This window comes from Psammomys obesus, unplaced genomic scaffold, assembly GCF_907164565.1.
Source record: "Psammomys obesus unplaced genomic scaffold, mPsaObe1.curated_primary_1811, whole genome shotgun sequence".
NCBI classification, from domain to species: Eukaryota; Metazoa; Chordata; class Mammalia; order Rodentia; family Muridae; genus Psammomys; species Psammomys obesus.
Window position 1 is genome coordinate 305287 of NW_026594377.1, and position 19644 is coordinate 324930.

General features: G+C 55.9%; 2 protein-coding genes and 1 non-coding gene across 3 annotated transcripts; all 3 read left to right on the plus strand.

Annotated features, from left to right (window-relative positions):
- Window positions 1–3430: 3430 nt before the first annotated feature.
- Rpl18a (ribosomal protein L18a) lies at window positions 3431–5582 on the plus strand. Its single transcript, XM_055618808.1, has 5 exons — window positions 3431–3504; window positions 4657–4836; window positions 4924–5053; window positions 5256–5365; window positions 5455–5582. The coding sequence occupies exons 1-5, from the start codon at window positions 3487–3489 to the stop codon at window positions 5545–5547; spliced, it is 531 nt and encodes a 176-aa protein (XP_055474783.1). The 5' UTR covers window positions 3431–3486; the 3' UTR covers window positions 5548–5582.
- Window positions 5078–5208, plus strand: LOC129685386 (small nucleolar RNA SNORA68). The gene has a single exon (XR_008721477.1). It is a non-coding gene; the product is annotated as a small nucleolar RNA SNORA68 (small nucleolar RNA).
- A 2315-nt stretch (window positions 5583–7897) lies between the features above and the next one.
- Window positions 7898–16941, plus strand: Slc5a5 (solute carrier family 5 member 5). Its single transcript, XM_055618828.1, has 15 exons — window positions 7898–8251; window positions 8820–8885; window positions 9198–9249; window positions 9351–9418; window positions 10195–10349; window positions 10617–10757; window positions 10845–10974; window positions 11294–11382; window positions 11579–11691; window positions 11763–11833; window positions 12149–12235; window positions 12316–12497; window positions 13625–13749; window positions 14745–14860; window positions 15804–16941. The coding sequence occupies exons 1-15, from the start codon at window positions 7898–7900 to the stop codon at window positions 15906–15908; spliced, it is 1854 nt and encodes a 617-aa protein (XP_055474803.1). The 3' UTR covers window positions 15909–16941.
- Window positions 16942–19644: the final 2703 nt, after the last annotated feature.

A 19644-nucleotide genomic window follows, 5' to 3' on the forward strand; every position in this document is an offset into this window, starting at 1 on the left:
GAGGCAGAGGCAGGCAGATTTCTGAGTTCAAGGCCAGACTGGTCTACAGAGTGAGTCCAGGACAGCCAGAGCAACACAGAGAAACCCTGTCTTGAAAAAAGACAAAGACAAAACAAAACAAAACAAAAACAGCAATATTCTAAGAATATGTTTTCATTTTAATCACAGATGTGGAATTCGGGGCTGTTCCACAGCAGCTGACTGTGATTTAACGCCTGCTCTAGTACAAGTGTGCTGTTTGTCAGTTGTACATAGTTTCTGCGACTGACTGATATTTGGAAATCTGGGGGCTTTTCAGAGTGTGTATAAATGCTAGGGCCCTGAGAGGTTGGGTTGGTGGGTTGGTAGTTCAGCTGGGTTGGTTGTGGTTTGTTAAGTAGTTGTGCACAAAGAAGAAACAACAAAAAGAAATTAGTATCCTGATGGCAAAGATCAAACTTGGCCTAAGGAACTCAATTCCCTAATCAGCAGGAAGTAGTCTAATGATAACATCGACCCCTTTCTGACCCCTGACTTTATTCAGGGAGCTCTTTCCCTCTATCCTTTTTTCTCTCTTGTGTCGTGTTAGGTGGTTGGAGACCATGGGCCTAGAAGTTTAAAATGTATACCCAAGATTAAAATTTCCCCCAACTTCTTAACTTTCCCTTCTGTCCTTGGTCAATTTCAAATCACCTGCAGCTCCTTGCAGCAGCTGCCCAGCTCTGAGTGTTCCCTTGGAATTTGCATTATAGAGAGCTCCAAGGAGGCTAGACCCAGATGGTCCACAAAGCCTGGACAGCAAGTTCAACAGCCTTTCCCAGACTTGGCCACCATTCCAAGTTCCTGGTGATGCTGAGAAAACACCTGAAGTCAGCAGGAACACTGCCCCCCCCCCCCCGCTCCTTCCAGCACCGCAACCCAAAACTTATTGAACTTTATACTTTACTCTTGAGCCTCTCAGTCTCCGTACCTCTTTTCCTCACTGGCCCCACAAGTAGCCATAAAAATGACACTCACTTACCTAATACCCAGTGATCGATCCAATAATAAAACAGAAAGGTGGGAATGAAGAGCTCTCTAATAGGCCCTAGCATTGCAAACATGTGCTAGCAGGTGTTGGCCTCTTGCCTTCCTTCCCCTTCTAAAGCCTTAGATTCCATTCCTAAAGCTAGCCACCAAGATCCAGTCCCTCCTTTGGGTACTTCCTTATGCCTGACTAAAACTCCAAGGTCCAATCAGAACTTAGCAACTCACCCTAGCATGGACTTTACCTTCTTTCCATAAAACCCACTCCTGCAGATACCTGCTGCTGTCCTTCCCTGAACCAGAGGCAAAGACACACACACACACACACACACACACACACACACACACACACACTCCGCTTGTCCCTCCAGGGTGGGTAAATAAATGTCCTTCGTGCTAAGGATTTGGTGTCTGGGTGTTTTCCCTTCACATGAGGCCCTGAGTTCCCTCCTCAGAGCTATGGTTGCAGGCACAGGAAATCCTGAGTACCACACAATAAGCCTGAAGGCATTTTGGAGTCTGAAATCCTGCCAGTTCTGAAAGGCACAAAGACTGGAATGACTAAAAAGTGACAACTGTGCCTGGTGACTGAGGGACCAAAAAGGGTAGCCTCGGTTCCCAGGGTGTACTGCAGAAGGACAGAGGCAGAGGGGACAGTCCAGTCAGCGGGCCTCAAAGTCCAGAATGCTGACAGCCTATGGTGACAAGGGTGTGTGACAGAAACCTGAGGTCCTACAACAGGTGGCCCTGCTGGGATGTTTCACAGCCCCCAAGAGTGAAGCCAGTTGGAGCAGGAGGTCTGTTCAGGCTGGAGCCTATTGCACCCAGGAGAGGCCAAAGTGAACATCTACAAAACAACGGGTGGAATTCCAACACCTGTCACATTCCCCATCACCAGCTGCCGGGCTCGTGCACACAGCCTGTAGACTGGCAATTCACACCAAGGCCCAGCTCGAGACTAAGGCTAGGGTTCGTTCTGGAGAGATGGCTCAGCAGTTAAGAGCATTGGCTGCTCTTCCAGAGGACCTTGGTTCAATTTCCAGCAGCCACATGGCAGCTCACAATTGCCTGTAACTCAAATTCCAGTGGATCCAACTGTCTCACACAGACATGCATGTATGCCAAACACCAAATGTACAGAAAAATAAATTTAAAAACAAAACAAAACAAAAAACTAAGACTGGGCCTGGATACCACCTTCTTCACCATGACCCTGTCCCTCCCCTGCCCTCCCCCGGCATCTCAGGATCTGCCTGCATCTTACAAAATGTGTCTACCTCTCTTCAGCAGCCTACAGAGCGCAGTATGTGTGCAACAGTGTGGCCCGGCAAAGGGAGACATTGTGTCGTAGCCTGCCGGCTGCACACATGATCATATGCTGTTTATTTCGGGGTGTGAGGGAGGGGGAGGGCGGGAGGAGACTTGCTATGTAGCCAAGGCCCTCTGTCGTGAGCCTCCTGCCTGCGTTTCCCATTGTAAGACGTAAGACCTCAGGCATGCATCACCACGCCCAATTTCTAAATCTTACAACTATCCTATGGACCGGGGAGGGGTTGGGAAAACTGAGGCCCCACACTTGTATACACTCAAGCTCAACGGGAGACAGCAGCCCAGATAAGTCAGCCCAGCAGCTGAGCCAAAGGAGGGCGCACGCCCTCTAGCGAAGACAGCGGATATTGTCGCCCGTTTCCCTACCGGAAGGGAAGCTGGCCAGGAAAAGGGCAAGGAGGTAGCGCGGTACAATTCTGCTACAATTCTATGAAGAGAACAGCTACTGGGTCGGCGGTTGGCACGCTCCCGTATCACTACAATCAGGAACTTGAGGCAGGAGAATTACAGTGAGTTACAGGCTGGTCTGGGGAACACAAATCCTGTCCCAACAAACAACAAAATAAACTGATGACAGATAAAAAGATAGATGAGGCTGGAGAGAAAACGCGGCAACTAAGAGCACCAACTCGGGTTCGAGACCCAGCAAGCGCCTCACGGCTCACAACTTTAACTCCAGCACCATACGCCCTCTTCCGGCATCCGCAGGCAAACACCCACACACGGGTTTAAGAATGAAACAATTTCTAAAAAATGATGACTAGGTAGGTAATGGGGGCTAGATGGGTATATACACAAAGAGATGGTGTAGAAAGAGAAATAAACGAAGACAAAGGAAAGAACGGTGGACCCGAACTGGAAGCCGCCGTTACGCTACATTCCCAGTGCGCAGACGCTGGGACCCGACCCGGAGAAATGTGCAAAAGCGTGTCCCGCCCCCTCCTGGGACTTGTAGTCACCCCGAGAAGAGGCGGGGCTTCTCGTACCGATCTGTAGCCAATAAAGAATCTAAGCTCTTAGAGCGCTAGGCTCTGTGTCCAATGAGCGCTCGGTGTCTGGAGGGCGGGACTTCCGCCACAGACTGCATGGTGAGAGCCTGCGCGAAAAGCAACACTTCCTTTTGTGAGTGGCGGCGGAGTTGGACGGACTGCCATGAAGGCGTCGGGCACGGTAAGGACCCCAGCGGTGCGGCTGGGGTCACGGCGTGGCGGCGTGGCCACGCGGGGTGCCCGTGTGACTCGGGATGGCGCTGTGGGCGGCCGCCGGGCCGCGCTCCCGGTCGCGGGCGGCTCTCCGCGCGCACGGCCTCCTCGCCGCCAACATGGCGGCCGCCTCGTGCTGAGCAGACGCGGGCGGAGCCGCGTAGATCGGGGTACCCCGGCAGGCTAGTAGTTGAGGGAGGGGCCTCCAAGATCCTCTCGTCCGAGAAGGGGAGAACATTGGTGTTACAGTGGCACTCACTGTGGTAGGAGCCCCTAGCAAGCCGACGCAGGATGGTTATCGCGAGTTCTAGTGTTCAAGAAATACAGGCTACGGCTGCTGAGTTTCGCAGCACGTCTGGAGAGTTCAAGAGGATGAGAGCCCATCTTCAAATGTAAAGCTAGTCTGCGGTACTCGGGTAGGCCGAGCTGTTCCTTTGTGGTCTCCTGCGCCCAGCTCTTGAGTTCAGCGAGTCTGCTTCCCCATACTTGATGTCGCAGTGGGTGAGGTAGAGGCAGGCCTGTCACTTGAGCCGTCTTTATCTAGTTCCAAATTGGAGGACATGATGGGCTGCCTCATACTTGGGAAGAACAAAAAGCAAATTGTAAACTAAGGTGTGGGGTCTCACACATCAGGTTTGCTCTCCAGACAGTGGCCTTCCTGTCTGCTTGTGAGACATACAGGAAAGGGGCCATCCCAGCTCTTGGCACCCGATCTTCCCCACCCAAAGACATCTGTGTGGTGCTGTCTGCCCTGAAACTGCGGAACAGGCTAGCTTCAAGGTTCTCCTGCTCTGGGATTCAAGGCATGCGCAACCACTGCTAGCTTAGAGTTTTCAGGGAGGACAGAGTGCCCAGCTACCTGCATGTGAACTAGATGCTGGAGCTGGGGAAACTGAGGCAGATCCACAGCACGGCATGATTATTCTGAAGTGGCTGCCCCTGGGCTCTTGGAAAGTGAAACAGGGTGGAGTCCAGCTTAGGAACTGGGCACACTATGTATCCAGGAAAAGCAGGGTGACGGAGGGGCAGCTTGGGCACCCTGCCTGTGGGGTGAGTAATGGGTACCAGGCCGCGTCTGCCTCCATAACCCAGCAGCCTCCACCGGTGACATGTCTTTCAGCTTCGGGAGTATAAAGTGGTGGGGCGCTGCCTGCCCACCCCAAAGTGCCACACACCACCCCTGTACCGAATGCGCATCTTCGCACCCAACCATGTGGTGGCCAAGTCCCGGTTCTGGTACTTCGTGTCCCAGCTGAAGAAGATGAAGAAATCATCCGGGGAGATTGTGTACTGCGGGCAGGTGCGCCCTGGGCCTCCACAGGGGGACAGTCTTTGGGCACTGTCAGAGCCAGGGCAGTGTGCCTCACAGCCACCCCGTTACCCACAGGTGTTTGAGAAGTCGCCGCTACGGGTGAAGAACTTCGGCATCTGGCTGCGCTACGACTCCCGCAGCGGTACACACAACATGTACCGAGAGTACCGGGACCTGACCACCGCTGGTGCGGTCACCCAGTGCTGTGAGTTTCCAGCCCCCTGCCAGCCTGGCACCCAACCCAAGAGCTGCCACTGCCTGTAGTGGCCGTTTAAGCAGTGGTGCGCACAGCAAAGGGGCTTCGTCGCCTTTGGGGGGCTGTGCAGTGCCCCCCAAAGTGAATCAGGAGGTTCTACAGTTCTGAGGACCCTCGGGAGGATAGGGCTGATTTCCGTCTCTTTCCACAGACCGTGACATGGGTGCCCGGCACCGTGCCCGCGCGCACTCCATCCAGATCATGAAGGTGGAAGAGATTGCAGCGGGCAAGTGTCGCCGGCCAGCTGTCAAGCAGTTCCACGTGAGTGGCCTCAAGTGGGGGCTGACGCAGGGCTGTGGGGGGTGGTTGCGCCTGGGCGATCCCTAGTCATTTGTCCCTTCTCCACACAGGACTCCAAGATAAAGTTCCCGCTGCCCCACCGTGTGTTGCGGCGCCAGCACAAGCCGCGCTTCACCACCAAGAGGCCCAACACCTTCTTCTAGACCCAGAGACCCGCAGAATAAAAGTCTTGAGCGTCCTCCCTTGCTTGTTTGATTCTGTCCCTGAGGAGGTCCCAGGTGGCCGCACTCAAGCCTCTTTGTATCGCTGTGTGCCCCAGGTCCTCCCTCCCTGCTGCAGATTCTGTGTGCTAAGCCTTGTGTCTGACTTTGACATGGTGGGGTTTGTTTCTGCGGTCTCCAGGGTGCTGGCTCAGGCCTGAGAATTCCAGGCATAATCACACCCTGGGACCTGGTTGAGCCCTAAGCCTCTGTTGAGCTGGAGTGAGGCCAGTCCGGCCACGGGGGGTGGGGTGTCTGGGGACAGTTGACTAAGCCTCCAGGCTTAGATGAGGACCAGAGTCACTCTTTCCCAAGGAGGGTGCTGGTGTTAAGACTAGCTGGATGGAGCACAGGGTTCCTTTGGGTTGGGTTTACCCTTGACCACCTAGGTGCTGGGTTTTGAAGGGGTCTATTAGTGCCAGCCACACCAGTGTCTGGGCTGCCTGCTGGCAGCCGAGTGACGCCTAAGTGTACTGTGACCATTGGCAAGACTTGTCTCCTGGAGAAAGGCTAGTGAGGTAGTGTCAGGACAACTGAAGCCCCTGGGGGGGCTGGCCCACAGGCACTGCACTTGTCACTGAGCCATCTCTCCAGCACCAAAAGATAAAAGGCTTTAGCTACAGCCTTTGCCCCACTACTGATGACTGGCCCTGCCTAGCAGAAATAAGCAATGTAAGAGGCATGCAGTGCAGTGGCTAGCGCTGCTGCTGCTTTGGACTCTACCTGTATTAGGCCCACATCTGTGACTGCCTTGGGCCATCCAGTGCCCCTGGCCTCTGCTGGCTCCTGCATTCATGTGCAGCTAACCCCTCACCTAAGTTCGTCTTAGACGGCTTGGCTTGGCCTGACCTCATGAATGTTCTCCTGAACCTTTGACAACCTTTTGGCAGGCTTTTTGCACACGCCATTTATCTTAGCAACTTGGGAGGCAGAAGCAGGCAGAGCTTTGAGTTTGAGGCTAACCTGGTCTACAGAGTGATTTCTAGAACTGCCAGGAGTCTGTTGTACAGATAAACCGTGTCTCTCCAAGTGTTGGGGTGAGGCAGGGGGCATAAGCACTTTCCCTGAGCGCACAAGCAGCCATAAGGGCCTGGTGCCAGAGCACTGGGCACATGTCCATGCTGCTCCCCGCTGGGCCTGCCTGCAGAGCCAGCAGTCCTGGGAGGCTTCCCCTCTCCTGTTCCCCCCTGCTTCCTTACTCCAGGTCGGCTCCGAAATGAACTGCCTCATGCCCTTTCCATCTCGCCTTAGCTCTACCCATTCTGAAGCATTTCAAAACCTTAAAGCCATCGGGGTCAAAGTCTTCAGTGGCCCCCCCCAGTGTCCGTGATCCAGTCACCAAGGCTTGGGGAATGCCTCCACCGGCCCTTTGACGTGGGCCTTGCCTCAGATTCCCCGTGACACCAGGAGGGGGCTCTCGCCTTAGGCCACCCAAAACATGTAGTGAGGGAATCGATCCCAGACACACCAGCCAGCCAGTTCAACAGGGAAGGGTCCCACGGTGACAGCTTACATCACTCCGGGCCCGCGTCAGTCCTGGGCCTCTCGAAAGCCACTGCTAGCAAGCTTCTGTTCTGAAGGGAGAAACAGGCGCCCAAAAAACGAGCGAATGAGCTTGCAGGCCGGGTGGCCCACACTTGTCATCCCATCACTAGGGAAGCTGAGGCAGAAGGATTGCCACAGCTTCCAGACCAGCCTGTGTGAAGGAAGGAAAGAAGAGAAAGCAGGAAGAGGGAGGAGAGCTAGGCCAGGTGTGCATGCTCGTGTTTCGCTGCCCAGGCAAGGTCAGGACTCCATGCCAGCCTGGGCTGCATGAGGTTCAGCCTCAAACTCCCACGCACACGGCACGGCCGGACTCCCATTGTACAGGTGGGGAAACTGAGTCTTAACCAGAAGGGAGAAGCTAGAAGGACCCGAGTGACCCCTACCGGGTTAGCCAGAGGGCGAGGCTGGCCAGTTCCCGACCCTACCATGGAGAGAGGCGGACCCCGCTGACGGAGGGTCGCTCCGCACCGAAGCCGGGTGAGCGCAGGCCTCGCCCCTCCGTCGCCCTCCCCGTGTGTCCACCACCTTACACGAGGGCTGGGTGTGGGAGCGAGCGTCCGGAGCCAAGAGGCCGCCCGCGCCCGGCAGCCCCGCTCGCCAGGACGGAAAGGGTGCGGGTCGCGCCCTCCTCCCGGCGGGGGCGGAGCCGCCCTCACCCCGGAGCCCAATAAATCCGCGGCGCGCAGAGCAAGGGGACCCTCCACGCCGCTCCCCACGTCCCGCATCCCCGCGCGCCAGGCGCCGTTCCATGGAGGGCGCGGCCAGGGCTCGGGCCACCTTCGGCGCCTGGGACTACGGCGTGTTCGCGACCATGCTGCTGGTGTCCACGGGCATCGGGCTGTGGGTCGGCCTGGCTCGCGGCGGCCAGCGCAGCGCCGAGGACTTCTTCACCGGCGGCCGGCAGCTGGCGGCCGTGCCCGTGGGGCTGTCGCTGGCCGCCAGCTTCATGTCGGCCGTGCAAGTGCTCGGGGTCCCCGCCGAGGCGTCGCGCTACGGCCTCAAGTTCCTGTGGATGTGCGCGGGCCAGCTGCTCAACTCGCTGCTCACCGCCTTGCTCTTCCTGCCCATCTTCTACCGCCTGGGCCTCACCAGCACCTACCAGGTAGGGGCCGGGGCCCGCGGGACGGTTCCGGGAAGATGCCGCGGGCACCGGGCGGGGCCAGGAAGGAGGAAGAGCGAGTCCGGGTCCCACCGCTCGGAGCAGCCTCGGGGCGGTGGCCTCCGCCGAGACCCGTCCCCGCGCGCGCCCGGGACAGGCCGCCTACCCGCGCCTGTCTGGCTCAAACGCCCGCAGCGTGGCGCAGGGCCCCCAGGGTTTCCCAACCGTCCAACAGCTGTAGTGAAAACGGGGTGGCACTCTCAGCGCTAGCGAGACTGAGGCAGGAGGATTGTCGTGAGCTCCAGGCAAGCTGGACTCACTAGAGAGACCCCAGTTTCAAATCTTAAGGCGCAACTGGACATCTTGCAATCGTCCAACAAAGGTAGTGACAATTTGAAGGCCCAGGCCTGACAACTCAGCACTAGCGAAGCGCTGGCCAGAGGACTGCTGCGAGTTGCAAGCCGGCTTGTCCTACTCTGTGTCAGCGCAGAGCTGGGCACCCGGGAGAGAGTAAGAACAATGAGAGGGGCCGAGGGGCCGCTTGACCTCCAGCCCTTGGCTCCCTCTGCAGTACCTAGAGCTGCGCTTCAGCCGAGCGGTGCGGCTCTGCGGGACGCTGCAGTACCTGGCGGCCACGGTGAGCCCGGGGCCCAACCAGCCACGCCCTCGCTAGCCCCTGTCACAGCCCGCCCCAACCTGCCCTCACGCCACGCCCCTATCCTGTCTGGCCCCGCCCCTGCCCAGAGTGAGCTTAGCTTCCGTGGGACCTACCGGGATCACGCCCATGGGTCCACCCTTCTCCTGCCTAGGGGCACCCTTTTGCCCAGCTCCACCACTATCCCACCTAAAAATCGCCCTCTTGTATCCTGGCTTCCCCGCTTCCCTGCCTGAACCCGCCCTCTTCCTGCTGGCCCCGCCCCCTGCTCTCACGGGCCCTCCCTACCCTTAGATGCTGTACACTGGCATCGTGATCTACGCGCCGGCGCTCATCCTCAACCAAGGTCTGACTGGCGGGCGGGAGAGGGGTGGGAGCCTAGTAGTCCAGGCTGGACCCCACGTGAGCAGGCAGGATAAGAGGCCTAACAGAAGGTGTGTTTTGCAGTGACCGGGTTAGACATCTGGGCCTCACTCCTGTCCACGGGGATCATCTGCACCGTGTACACGACCGTGGTGAGTGAGTGGCCGCTGACCCGTGGAGAGCCCAGGCAGGCAGCACCACCCAGCTGCCTAAATCCCGAGCTAGCCCTGCCCAGCTGGCCCCCATGGCCTCTCCCACATAACGACTGACAGACAGGCTCACTAGTTCAGGTGCGGCTGGATCCGGCAGTCCTCCTGGGCTTTGCCTTCCCGTGATCTGAGCCTCTGCCTTTCTTGGCTCCTGCCCAGCAGTTAACTGGTTTCAGCTGGAGCTGGCTGAGACTCTGGCCTGCTCTTCTCCGGGTTCCAAGATTGGCCGTGCCACCTGGGGGGCTGGCATGTTCTGGTTGCTGCTCCTGGAGCCGGAGGCTCAGCTCTCTGTGAATGGCAGGAAAAGGCAGGGAGAAATCACAGTTTGTGAAAACAGGCATAGCCACCAGGCTCCAGTCACAGCGGCCCTAGGGAGGCCTAGGCTGGAGGCTGGAAGGTTCTAGGCCATCCTGGGCTACATAGTCCTAAACACACACACACACACACACACACACACACACACACACACACACACGGACACTGCTAACAACGGGTATTGAAATATTCGCTGTTATGTTGGGGCCATTACAACCTTTCACCCATCATCTTGTTTAATCCTCCAGCCAACCATGGGACAGTACACTAACCTTATTTTCCAGGTGGGGAAGCTCAGGAAGGGGACTGTGGCTCCCTGTGACACAGGAAGCATCGCAGAGTGAGCAGGTGTCTCTGCCTCTCACCCCAGGCAGGCCTGTGACTGTGCTGCCTCTCCCACACAGGGCGGTATGAAGGCCGTGGTCTGGACAGACGTGTTCCAGGTCGTGGTGATGCTCCTTGGCTTCTGGGTGATCCTGGCCCGAGGCACCATGCTCATGGGGGGCCCCTGGAACGTGCTCAGGCTCGCTCAGAACCACTCCCGGATCAACCTGATGGAGTGAGAGATGGGGCCTCACTCTGCAGGCCAGGCAGCCCCACAGCTTTCCCTCAGCCTCCCAGTACTATGATCATGGAATGATAGCTTCTGAGTACCCCACCCCCATGCACAGGTGTCAGAGGGAAGCAAAACTCAACATAGAAACTCCTACTTACACTTCAAAACTCTCCGCAGATGTCCGCTTAGGACCTAGAACAAGCGTGGGTGACCTGGGGAGGGTGACATGACACCCTCATGAGGTTGCCAGCTGTCTCCCTCCCTCCCCAGCTTTGACCCCGACCCTCGGAGCCGCTATACCTTCTGGACTTTTGTGGTGGGTGGCACACTGGTGTGGCTCTCCATGTACGGTGTGAACCAAGCCCAGGTCCAGCGCTATGTGGCCTGCCGCACAGAGAGAAAGGCCAAGCTGTGAGTATGCAGGTGAGGGACCCACGTGGAGTCTCGTGGGACCGGCTGCCCCTTCATCCCCGCTCCTAAGGCCACCGTGTTCTCTAGGGCCCTGCTTGTCAACCAGCTGGGTCTCTTCCTGATTGTGGCCAGCGCGGCTTGCTGTGGCGTTGTCATGTTCGTGTACTACAAACAGTGTGACCCCCTCCTCACAGGCCGCATCTCAGCCCCAGACCAGGTGAGTTCACTCACATCAAACTCTCTCCCTCTCCCCTCCACCAGGTGGGGCTGGAAAAGCATTTCTCCCAGAAGGTGTAGCCTGGAAAGACATCTTGAGGACAGGGTGGGGGAGGCAGGGAGGTGATTTGTGGGGGCCATAGTGAGTGTGTGAGCAGGCAAGACGAACATCTCAACTAACAGTCACTAACAGGAGGGTAAGGGGTTGTTGAGACAGGGTCTCATGTAGCTCAGGCTGACCTGTGACTGACTATGTAGCCAAGGCTGGCCCGCCCAATACACCAAAACCAAAACCAGAAACCACTGTCCTTGTCCCACAGTACATGCCGCTGCTCGTATTGGACATCTTTGAGGACCTGCCGGGAGTCCCCGGGCTCTTTCTGGCCTGTGCCTACAGTGGAACCCTCAGGTGGGTGCTCCGTTCACCCCACAGCTGTGGCTCGGCCCTCAGGAGCTCTGCCCTTCCTGACTGGCCATCATCCCCTGGGAGCATGTCATGTTCTGGGTCCATCCATCGCCTATGGGAGATGGCCCCAGGCAGAGGGTTGCCCAGCTGTCTGATGTGTCCTGTGTCCTGAGGTGCTTCCCTTGTTCTCCTCCCACAGCACCGCATCCACCAGTATCAACGCCATGGCAGCCGTCACCGTGGAAGACCTTGTCAAGCCAAGGATGCCTGGCCTGGCACCTCGGAAGCTGGTTTACATCTCTAAAGGGCTATGTGAGTTTGGGGGGGCTGGTGTTCGGGCCATGATGGTACCCCACACTGATTGTGCTATCCCTCCACCACAGCATTCATCTACGGCTCAGCCTGCCTCTCCGTGGCTGCTCTGTCCTCGCTGCTGGGAGGCGGTGTCCTCCAGGTAAGAACCCCAACCCCGCCTGCCTTGTACCCCCAACACCAGCTGAACCTCAGGGAGATGCTCAGTCCACTGGGAACACTGGGGGGAGGGGAGGCTTGGCACTGAGCCAGGCAGAAGAGGGCTTCAAAGCAAGCCCTAGCTACATAAAGAGGTCTAAGGCACATGTAAGACCATCACTGTCTATCAGCCTTGGGGGAGAAACAGGATTGAGGAAACTGGGCAGAGCAGTCTCAAGACCTGCAGTGGGATTCCATAGAGTAAACTGAGTCCCGAGAGGTGGTGGCTAAGCCTAGCCCTTCTCCACCTGCCTGGCAGGGCTCCTTCACCGTGATGGGCGTCATCAGTGGGCCTCTGCTAGGAGCCTTCACGCTGGGGATGCTGCTCCCAGCCTGTAACACGCCTGTGAGTGGGGAAGGCGGTGGGCGTGGTCTGTAGGAAGCTTGGTCGAGGAACCCCTTCCCTCATGGTGACTCTGCCCCCAGGGCGTCCTCTCTGGGCTGGCAGCAGGCTTGGCTATATCCCTGTGGGTGGCCGTGGGGGCCACACTGTACCCGCCCGGAGAGCAGACCATGGGGGTGCTGCCCACCTCGGCCGCAGGGTGCACCAACGCCTCCCTCCTCCTTGGCCCATCCAGAGCCGCCAACGCCTCCAGCGGGGGCCCCAGGTGAGCAACCGGGTGTCGGGGTCCAGGGTGTGATGTCAGGTTGTTAACCGGAAGGGACTGGGACCAAGGCCAGCAGGGGGAAGGGGAGCATTGATAGAGGACAAAAAACCCATCTGTGCAAAGGCCATCCGGCCACATTCCAGTTCAGAGGCCACAGGGAAGCGAGTGGCACCTAGCAGAAGGGCAGAGGCCAAAGGCAAAGGAACTGACTCACTTTTGCTTTTATTTTTTGTATTCTAGTACTTTGAGATAGACTCATGTAGCCCAGGCTGGCCCCAAAACTCTGTATGTAGCCAAAGAGGTCCTGGATCCCAGTGTGCCCTTTCATTCTTTGTTTTTTTCTTTTCTTTCTTTCTTTTTCTTTGAGGATCCATGTTTTAAGTCTGTTGGTTTACCTGTACTGGGCTTTCCCTGTGAACAAAATCTAGAATATGTTGGCTTTTGTGTCTCACCCTGTTTTGAAAGTTCATCAGTGATTGTCTGTGATTGGAGCACATGCCTTTGCTTCCTTCTCGTTCATGGCTGAGTAATATTCCTTTGAATGGATATACCATTTCCATGTGTGGTAACTGCTCGTCAGTTGATGGACATGTGGGTGGTGTCTGGGTTGGGCTGTAGTGAACAGAATTTCAGTGAACCTTCGTGCACAAGGCCGAGTGTGTGTGCAGGCTTCTCTCCCAACACGCAGGAGTCTGTAACAACCTTGTCTCAAAAACAGGCCTGAGCTGGCATGTAGCTCCGTGGTTGAGCACTTTCCTAGCATGGCAGAGGTCCTGGGTTACTTCTAGGAAAATACAGAGAAAGAATAGAAAATGCTAAAGCAAGCTCCGTGCCCATCTGAAACCTTCCGAGGCTTGGTCGGGTCCTGTTGACATTTCTGTGCTCCTAGGAGCTTCCTTCCTCATGGACAGCTGTGGAGGTTGTGACAAGATTTCTTTCTAAGTATTCAGTTTCATTTAATTGCAAGATCAATGGGCAGCCACGAAGGGTGGCAGGCTGTAGCGGAAATCGGTGAGACCTGGCTTCTGCGCAAGTCACCATATCTGACGGATGGCTGAAGCAGGGCCCGGTGGGCTGCTAGACAGACGGGGGAAGAAGGCATGTCACACCTTCCTCTCTCACCCCAGCTCTGGGATGGACGCAGGCCGCCCTACCCTCGCCGCCACCTTCTATGCCATATCCTATCTCTATTACGGGGCTCTGGGCACGCTGACCACTGTGCTTTGTGGCGCTATCATCAGCTACCTAACCGGTAAGTGCAGCGGCCTCCCTCGGGCTCAACCTTTCATCCTCTTGCCTCCACCTCCGGCTTCCCAAAGGGAGAGCTAGAAGAGGCTCTCCCCGGGCTGAGAGCTGGCACATTTGCGTCATCCTCGAGGCACCCCGCGCCCCGCAAGGCCAGGTCTATTTTGCAGACGCGGGAACTGAGGCAGGTTCCTTCCAGAGAGCCCTTACTACAGCGAGGGGATGCGGGGCGCTGTCCGTGGTCCTGAAACAAATCTCAGCTTGGGGAGGTGCCTGTTTGTGTTGCCAAAAATCTTTTGTGCTTGGGTTTGAGATAGGGTCTCACTCTGTGTTACAGGCTGACCCTCTGACTCGTGACAATCTCCCTGCCTAGGCTTTCTGAGTGCTTGGAAAGCACCACCCCACGTGCTTTCTTCTCTTAGTCGTGCATTTCCTTTTGAGACAGGCTCTGATTTAGCCCAGGCTGGCCTCCCACTCCTCTTGTAGCTGAGGCAGACCTAGCAGCCTCCTCTCCCACCTGCTCCTCAGCACTTGCTCCACCATACCTGCTTTTTGTTGTTGTTGTTGTTGTTGTTGTTCTGGGGATACACAGAACAGACCTTACCCACTGAGCCCTAGCCCTTTGATGACCAACCCAAAGCCGCAGCCACCTTCCTCCTCTGATTTAGTGACTTGATGCCCTCAGGCTTTTGCCGAACTTTGAGACACTAGGGTTGAAACAGTAAGTGGTTGGAATGGTGGACACTCCTAGCCAGCTGAGCCAATGGCACCCACCACTTATGCCAACATTCAGGAGGCAGAGGCAGGAGGATTGCCATGAGTACCAGAACAAATGAGATGTAGCTGGAGAATGTCTCAGAAGAGAAAAATAGCCTAACACTAAAACCAACTTGACTCCTTACACAGCAGGTAAAGCAACTCAGTCAGACTGAGTGGGCAGCCATGGCTGGCATAAGGGCTGGCAAGAACCCACCCTAAGTCCCCACCCTCCCTACCTCTCAGGCCCCACCAAGCGCAGCTCCCTGGGCCCTGGACTGCTGTGGTGGGACCTTGCTCGGCAGACAGCATCTGTGGCCCCGAAGGAGGACACCGTCACCCTGGAGGACAGTTTAATGAAGGTCAGATCCAGTATTGGCCACTGGGGCCAAGGCATGGGGACCTGGTGGGTGTGGCCTCAGGGGCTGGGCAGATTCCACTCTGTGGTTAAAGCTATCCCTTTCCCAGGGGCCAGCACACATGAGCACTGTCTATTTTTATCATATCTGTTTTTTTAAACAATTATTTCCTGCCTGTGGCTGGGGAAACTGGTTTCCCCTCAAAAGAGACACCACTTATGAAGAATATTCTTAAGATAATATTACTTAACTCAGAATTACATAAGAAGCGGGGAGAGGGAGAGCTAGGCTGGAGCCGAGGCCAGGGACTGCAGAGCCTGTGACCTGAAAGTGGGAAAGGCTGTCACCTCAGGTCAAGAAAGCGACACGAAGAAAGAAGAGGCTTTCCAGCAGGTGATACCAAAAACAGGAATGTGCAATGCCAGGCTAGGAGTTCAAGGCCGCCTGAGCTTTAGCAGGCCTGAGGCCTGCCTGGGCCCCATGGAAGCCTGTTTCAAGCAACCGTGACACAGCGGGCCCACTGAGGTCCATTTAGGTACCACAGGGTGCCCATAATCGCCTCACTCTAGTGCCTGGGTGTCAGGGCATCAGGCGCGCACAGGACTCGCTAGCAGAACACCCACACCCGCGACATAAAAATAAAATGAACGTGGGTGTGGTCACAGTGGTGATCCCAGCACTGAGGCAGGAGGATCACTGCAAGTTTGAGGCTACAGTGGGATACAGAGAGAGGCCCAGTATCAAAAATATAGAATAGAACTGGGGCTGGGGCTTGGTAGAGTACCTGGAAGGTGGATCAGGAGAATGAGCCTAGCCTCAGTTACAAGGCTAGCCTGGGCAGCAACTGATGCTAATGGAGGGGGCCTGGGCCACCTTGCACATAGCTGATCTAGTCCTCAGGGACCCCATCTGGGACGGGTGTGTGATGTCCTCCAATTTCTCCCAGGGTTCGGAAGACATTCCTGCTGCGACCAAGAAGCCCCTTGGCTTCCGGCCAGGGGACGAGGCCCACCCACTGTTCCCAGCGCAAGCTCTTGAGACCAACCTCTGAGGGCAGGGCCCCAAAGGGCCAATTGGAGGCCAAGGGCCAGCAGCCTCCTCTCTGAGTGACCATTTCAGAGCCTGTTCAGAAGCTTGGCTGACACAGGCCCCACCCTGGAAATCCCTGTGTCCCACCCACACACAAACCAAGAGGGTTGGTTCTCCAGCCACAAAGAAAAACTTCTGAAACCTTCGGAACCCTGTAGAGCTGTGGTTGGAGGCCGAGAATGCCCAGCTTCTCCAGGCTGTGGGGTTTTTCCATTTCATGGGCAGAGAAACCGAAGGCTATCACCCCAGCACCGGGGAGGTAGAGGGAGGAGGGTCAGGAGTTCAAGGTTCTCCCCAGCTACATAGTGTATTTGAGGCCAGCCTAGGCTACGGAAAACCCTGTTCCAAAACAAATATAGGTAATCTGGGCTGGCAGGGGGGCTCCTCGGTAAAGGGCTTGCCCAGGACACAGTAGGCCCAGAGTTCCATGTCCACAAACACAAAGTTTATTTTTTAAACAGTGGAAGGGGACATAGACACTGGGGAAAGAAAGGCAAAGGGGAAAATGTGGTGTCTACAGGACACCGAGCCCCAAGGATTGCTGGAGCCTCCGGGAAGTGCCAAGGGACAGATTTTCAGAGCCCTCACAAGGTTCCTGGAGTTTGTACTGAAGGTTTGCAGAATATCAGAGAACATGTTTCTTCTTGGGATCAGCCACCTAACCTCTGCTAACTTGTTACAGCTTCCAGGAGGTCCCATAAACACCACCTCCCGCCCTCTCCACCCTCTCCACCTGGGCTTCGCACCTGCTAAGCAAGCACTCTATTGCTGAACTAGTCACCTAGACATCCGTTTTTATTTTTTGACACAGGGTCTTAAGGTATTCTGGCTGCTGTCTAGCTGTCACTCCCTGCTTTTGTGTATATCAATATTTCAGTCTTTTTTGTTGCCAAGTAGTATTCCATTATAAGGACATACCACAATGTGCCATCCATTCGCAGTGGGTGGATCACTAGATTGTTTCCAACTTTTGTGAACAACAAATAAAATTGCTGTGGGTGTTCACATGTGTCTGTTCAATGGTGTGTGACATAATCAGTTGATGTCAGTATCCGGTTCCATATCTGTGTGTTCCATGAACCCATGGATGGAACATATTTTTGAAAAAAAAAAAAATTCTTTTAGTGAATATATATGGCTTTCGGTTGGAGTGATGGTTGCCAGACAAATAGTGTAGGAAAATTCTACAGGTAGATGCATTTACACTGTAAGCTGACGATTCTGCTGGAGCAAGCCAGCTGTGGTGGCACACACCTGTGATCCAGACCTCAGACAGTTGAGGCAGGAGGGTGCTCCGAGTTCCAGACTCATCTGGGCTATGGCATGTTGTCCTGTCTCAAAACCACAGGACAGCAAACACCTGAGTGGACGGCTGTCATGACCTGGGCTGTTTGTGTGTGCCAGAGCCTCTGTTCCCAGCATGGGAAAGACCAGCCTGAGCTCCCGCTGCTCAGCTCAAACAGAAGGATGTGTGGGGCCCTACGCATGCGTGGTCCTGGAAGCCATGCCCCGAACCCCCCCACTGCCTTTTTTCCTGGGAAATTGATTTCTCGGGTGGCCATGACCTGGCTGGCTCCTATGGCTACAGCGTGTTTAATCTGGGGAGCAGGATGAAGTAATGTTAGATAGGCTGGCCCCCCATGCTCTACAGCTCAGGATAGGATGACCTTGACTACCTGATCCTCCCGCCTCCACCTGCCCAGCGTTCAGTTTGTCAAGCAAGAAGGTCCTGAGCCTCCTACATCCTCTCCCCTCCTGGACCCCACCACTTCCCATACTTACTTAATTTATATTTAAAGGTTTATTGGTTTTCCAAGACAAGGTTTTTCTGTGGCTCTGGCTGTCCTGGAACTCACTCTGTAGACCAGGCTGGCCTTGAACTCAGAGATCCACCTGCTTCTGCCTCCCAAGTGCTGGGATCAAAGGCATCAAAGGTGTGTGTTTTGTGTGTGTGCATGCAATCACAGCGATGCAGCAGCACAGGGAGGCAGAGGACAGCTTGCAGAAGTTGGTTCTCAGCTTGGCAGCAGGCTCCTCTACCTACTGAACCCTCTCGCCTGTCCCGTTTCTGTTTCAATCTGGCCTCTTCTTTTTCCATATCTCCATAGCAAACACCTCTACAGCAGCACCAGCTGCCATCCCTGTCTCACCCAGTTCGGCCTGCCTCTCCTGCAGTCAGCCCTATCCACTCCCTGGCCCCACAGCCCAGTCTCCCTCATCCCCTACCTCCCACCGCATTCCTCCTTTAGCACAAAGGCTGCTGGATGTTATCAGGCTCCTTAGCACAGAGGCTGCTCTTCGGGAATTTGTCTTCCTCTGTGTTTGAGTGTGAATGGTCCAGGCCTCTGGTCCCGGGAATGGAAACGCTGCAGGCCACACACACCCCTCCCCCAGATGGTGTCCTTCGCAGCACAGCTGACTTCAATCTCCCAATATTTTTTTTAGCATTTTTGCACGCACAGGCCCCTGGCTGTTCTGTTCTCAGCAGCTTTATCCTGTGGTGCTTTGAGCAGGAATTTTAGAAGCTCCTCCTGCTGACTCACCCAAGACTCTCACTCCAGACCCTCCTCAAGACCTGGTTGCTGCCCTCCTGGACAGAGCATAGAGCCCAGGCCTCCCTCTCCTTTTCTCCATGTCCCACCCCCACTCCTGCTGACTGTCTCAAAGGGCCAGGTGGGGCCTCCCCTACAGGGCTGAGTCCATCTCCCCTGCTGATCTTGGCATCTGCAGCTCAGGCCAAGAGCCTGCCGCATTCCTGGTGGCTCTGGGGCAGCAGAGGCCCTGTCAAGAACCAGGAGAAACGGAGCCCAGCCTGCGCCAGGCAGGAAGCAGTTAAGTTCCTTTGGCTGAGTCAGCTTCAGGCTTGGCTGGCTCCAGGAACAATGCAGAAACCTGCTGGACACTCCAGTCAGTCATCCTAGCATGAGGGTGGAAGGAGCTGAAGCTCCAAGTGTCAGCCTTGGCTTCATGGTGTGTACCGAGCCAGCCTGGATGACCTGAGATGGCCTCGAGTCCCACAGCAACCACAAACAAATTCAGAATTCAAGACCTGCCTACAGTGGAGGGAGAACTGGGGTCCTCCTCCAGAACTAGGGCTCCTCAAGCTTAGTGCTCAGCACACTCCTCCTGAAACAAAACCCAGTGAAGTTGCTGTGTAACCCGCCGCCACTGGCTGCACCGCTCTGGTTCTCCATATTGTTTTTACCAAGACCTGGCCAGTTCCTCAGCAGTTGCTCTGGCAACACAAAGCCAGATCAGATCCTGAGTTGTGCTTTTCTAAAAATCTTGCATATTGGAGCAGAACTTGGCTCAGCATAGAGCACCTGCCCGTCATGTGTAAGCAGCTGGTATTGCCAGAAGGGTTGATGGTTTCTGGCTGTCATCCCATTCACCCACCCTCCTTTGTGGAATCATCTGAGTCCTGCCCACTTTCAGCTCCTGACTAGCCTCAGCCTGAGTCCACCTTAAACACAACAAACAAAACAGGAATGGGAAAAGAACCCATGCGGAGGGCACAGGGAGCTGTGGGCGGTGTGCAAGCTCAGTGTGGACACTTGGGATGGAGATGGGATTGGGGAAGTTAGCAGGTGATGGCCTCAGGGGCCACTGTGGAGCCTGGGGGCCACCCTCGGAGCTGGCTGGCTACAATGGGGCTTGTGAAGTGTCTGCCTGGAGTTCCGCGGCCGTCACCCTCCCAC

Bases quoted from the DNA above. Each gene is read 5' to 3' on its own strand.
- Rpl18a (XM_055618808.1), top strand. The intron at 4,837-4,923 runs GTGCGCCCTGGG...CGTTACCCACAG, and splicing joins AGATTGTGTACTGCGGGCAG to GTGTTTGAGAAGTCGCCGCT. The intron at 5,366-5,454 runs GTGAGTGGCCTC...TTCTCCACACAG, and splicing joins CAGCTGTCAAGCAGTTCCAC to GACTCCAAGATAAAGTTCCC.
- Slc5a5 (XM_055618828.1), top strand. From the start codon at position 7,898: ATGGAGGGCGCGGCCAGGGCTCGGGCCACCTTCGGCGCCTGGGACTAC. The intron at 10,350-10,616 runs GTGAGAGATGGG...CTCCCTCCCCAG, and splicing joins TCCCGGATCAACCTGATGGA to CTTTGACCCCGACCCTCGGA. The intron at 14,861-15,803 runs GTCAGATCCAGT...AATTTCTCCCAG, and splicing joins TGGAGGACAGTTTAATGAAG to GGTTCGGAAGACATTCCTGC.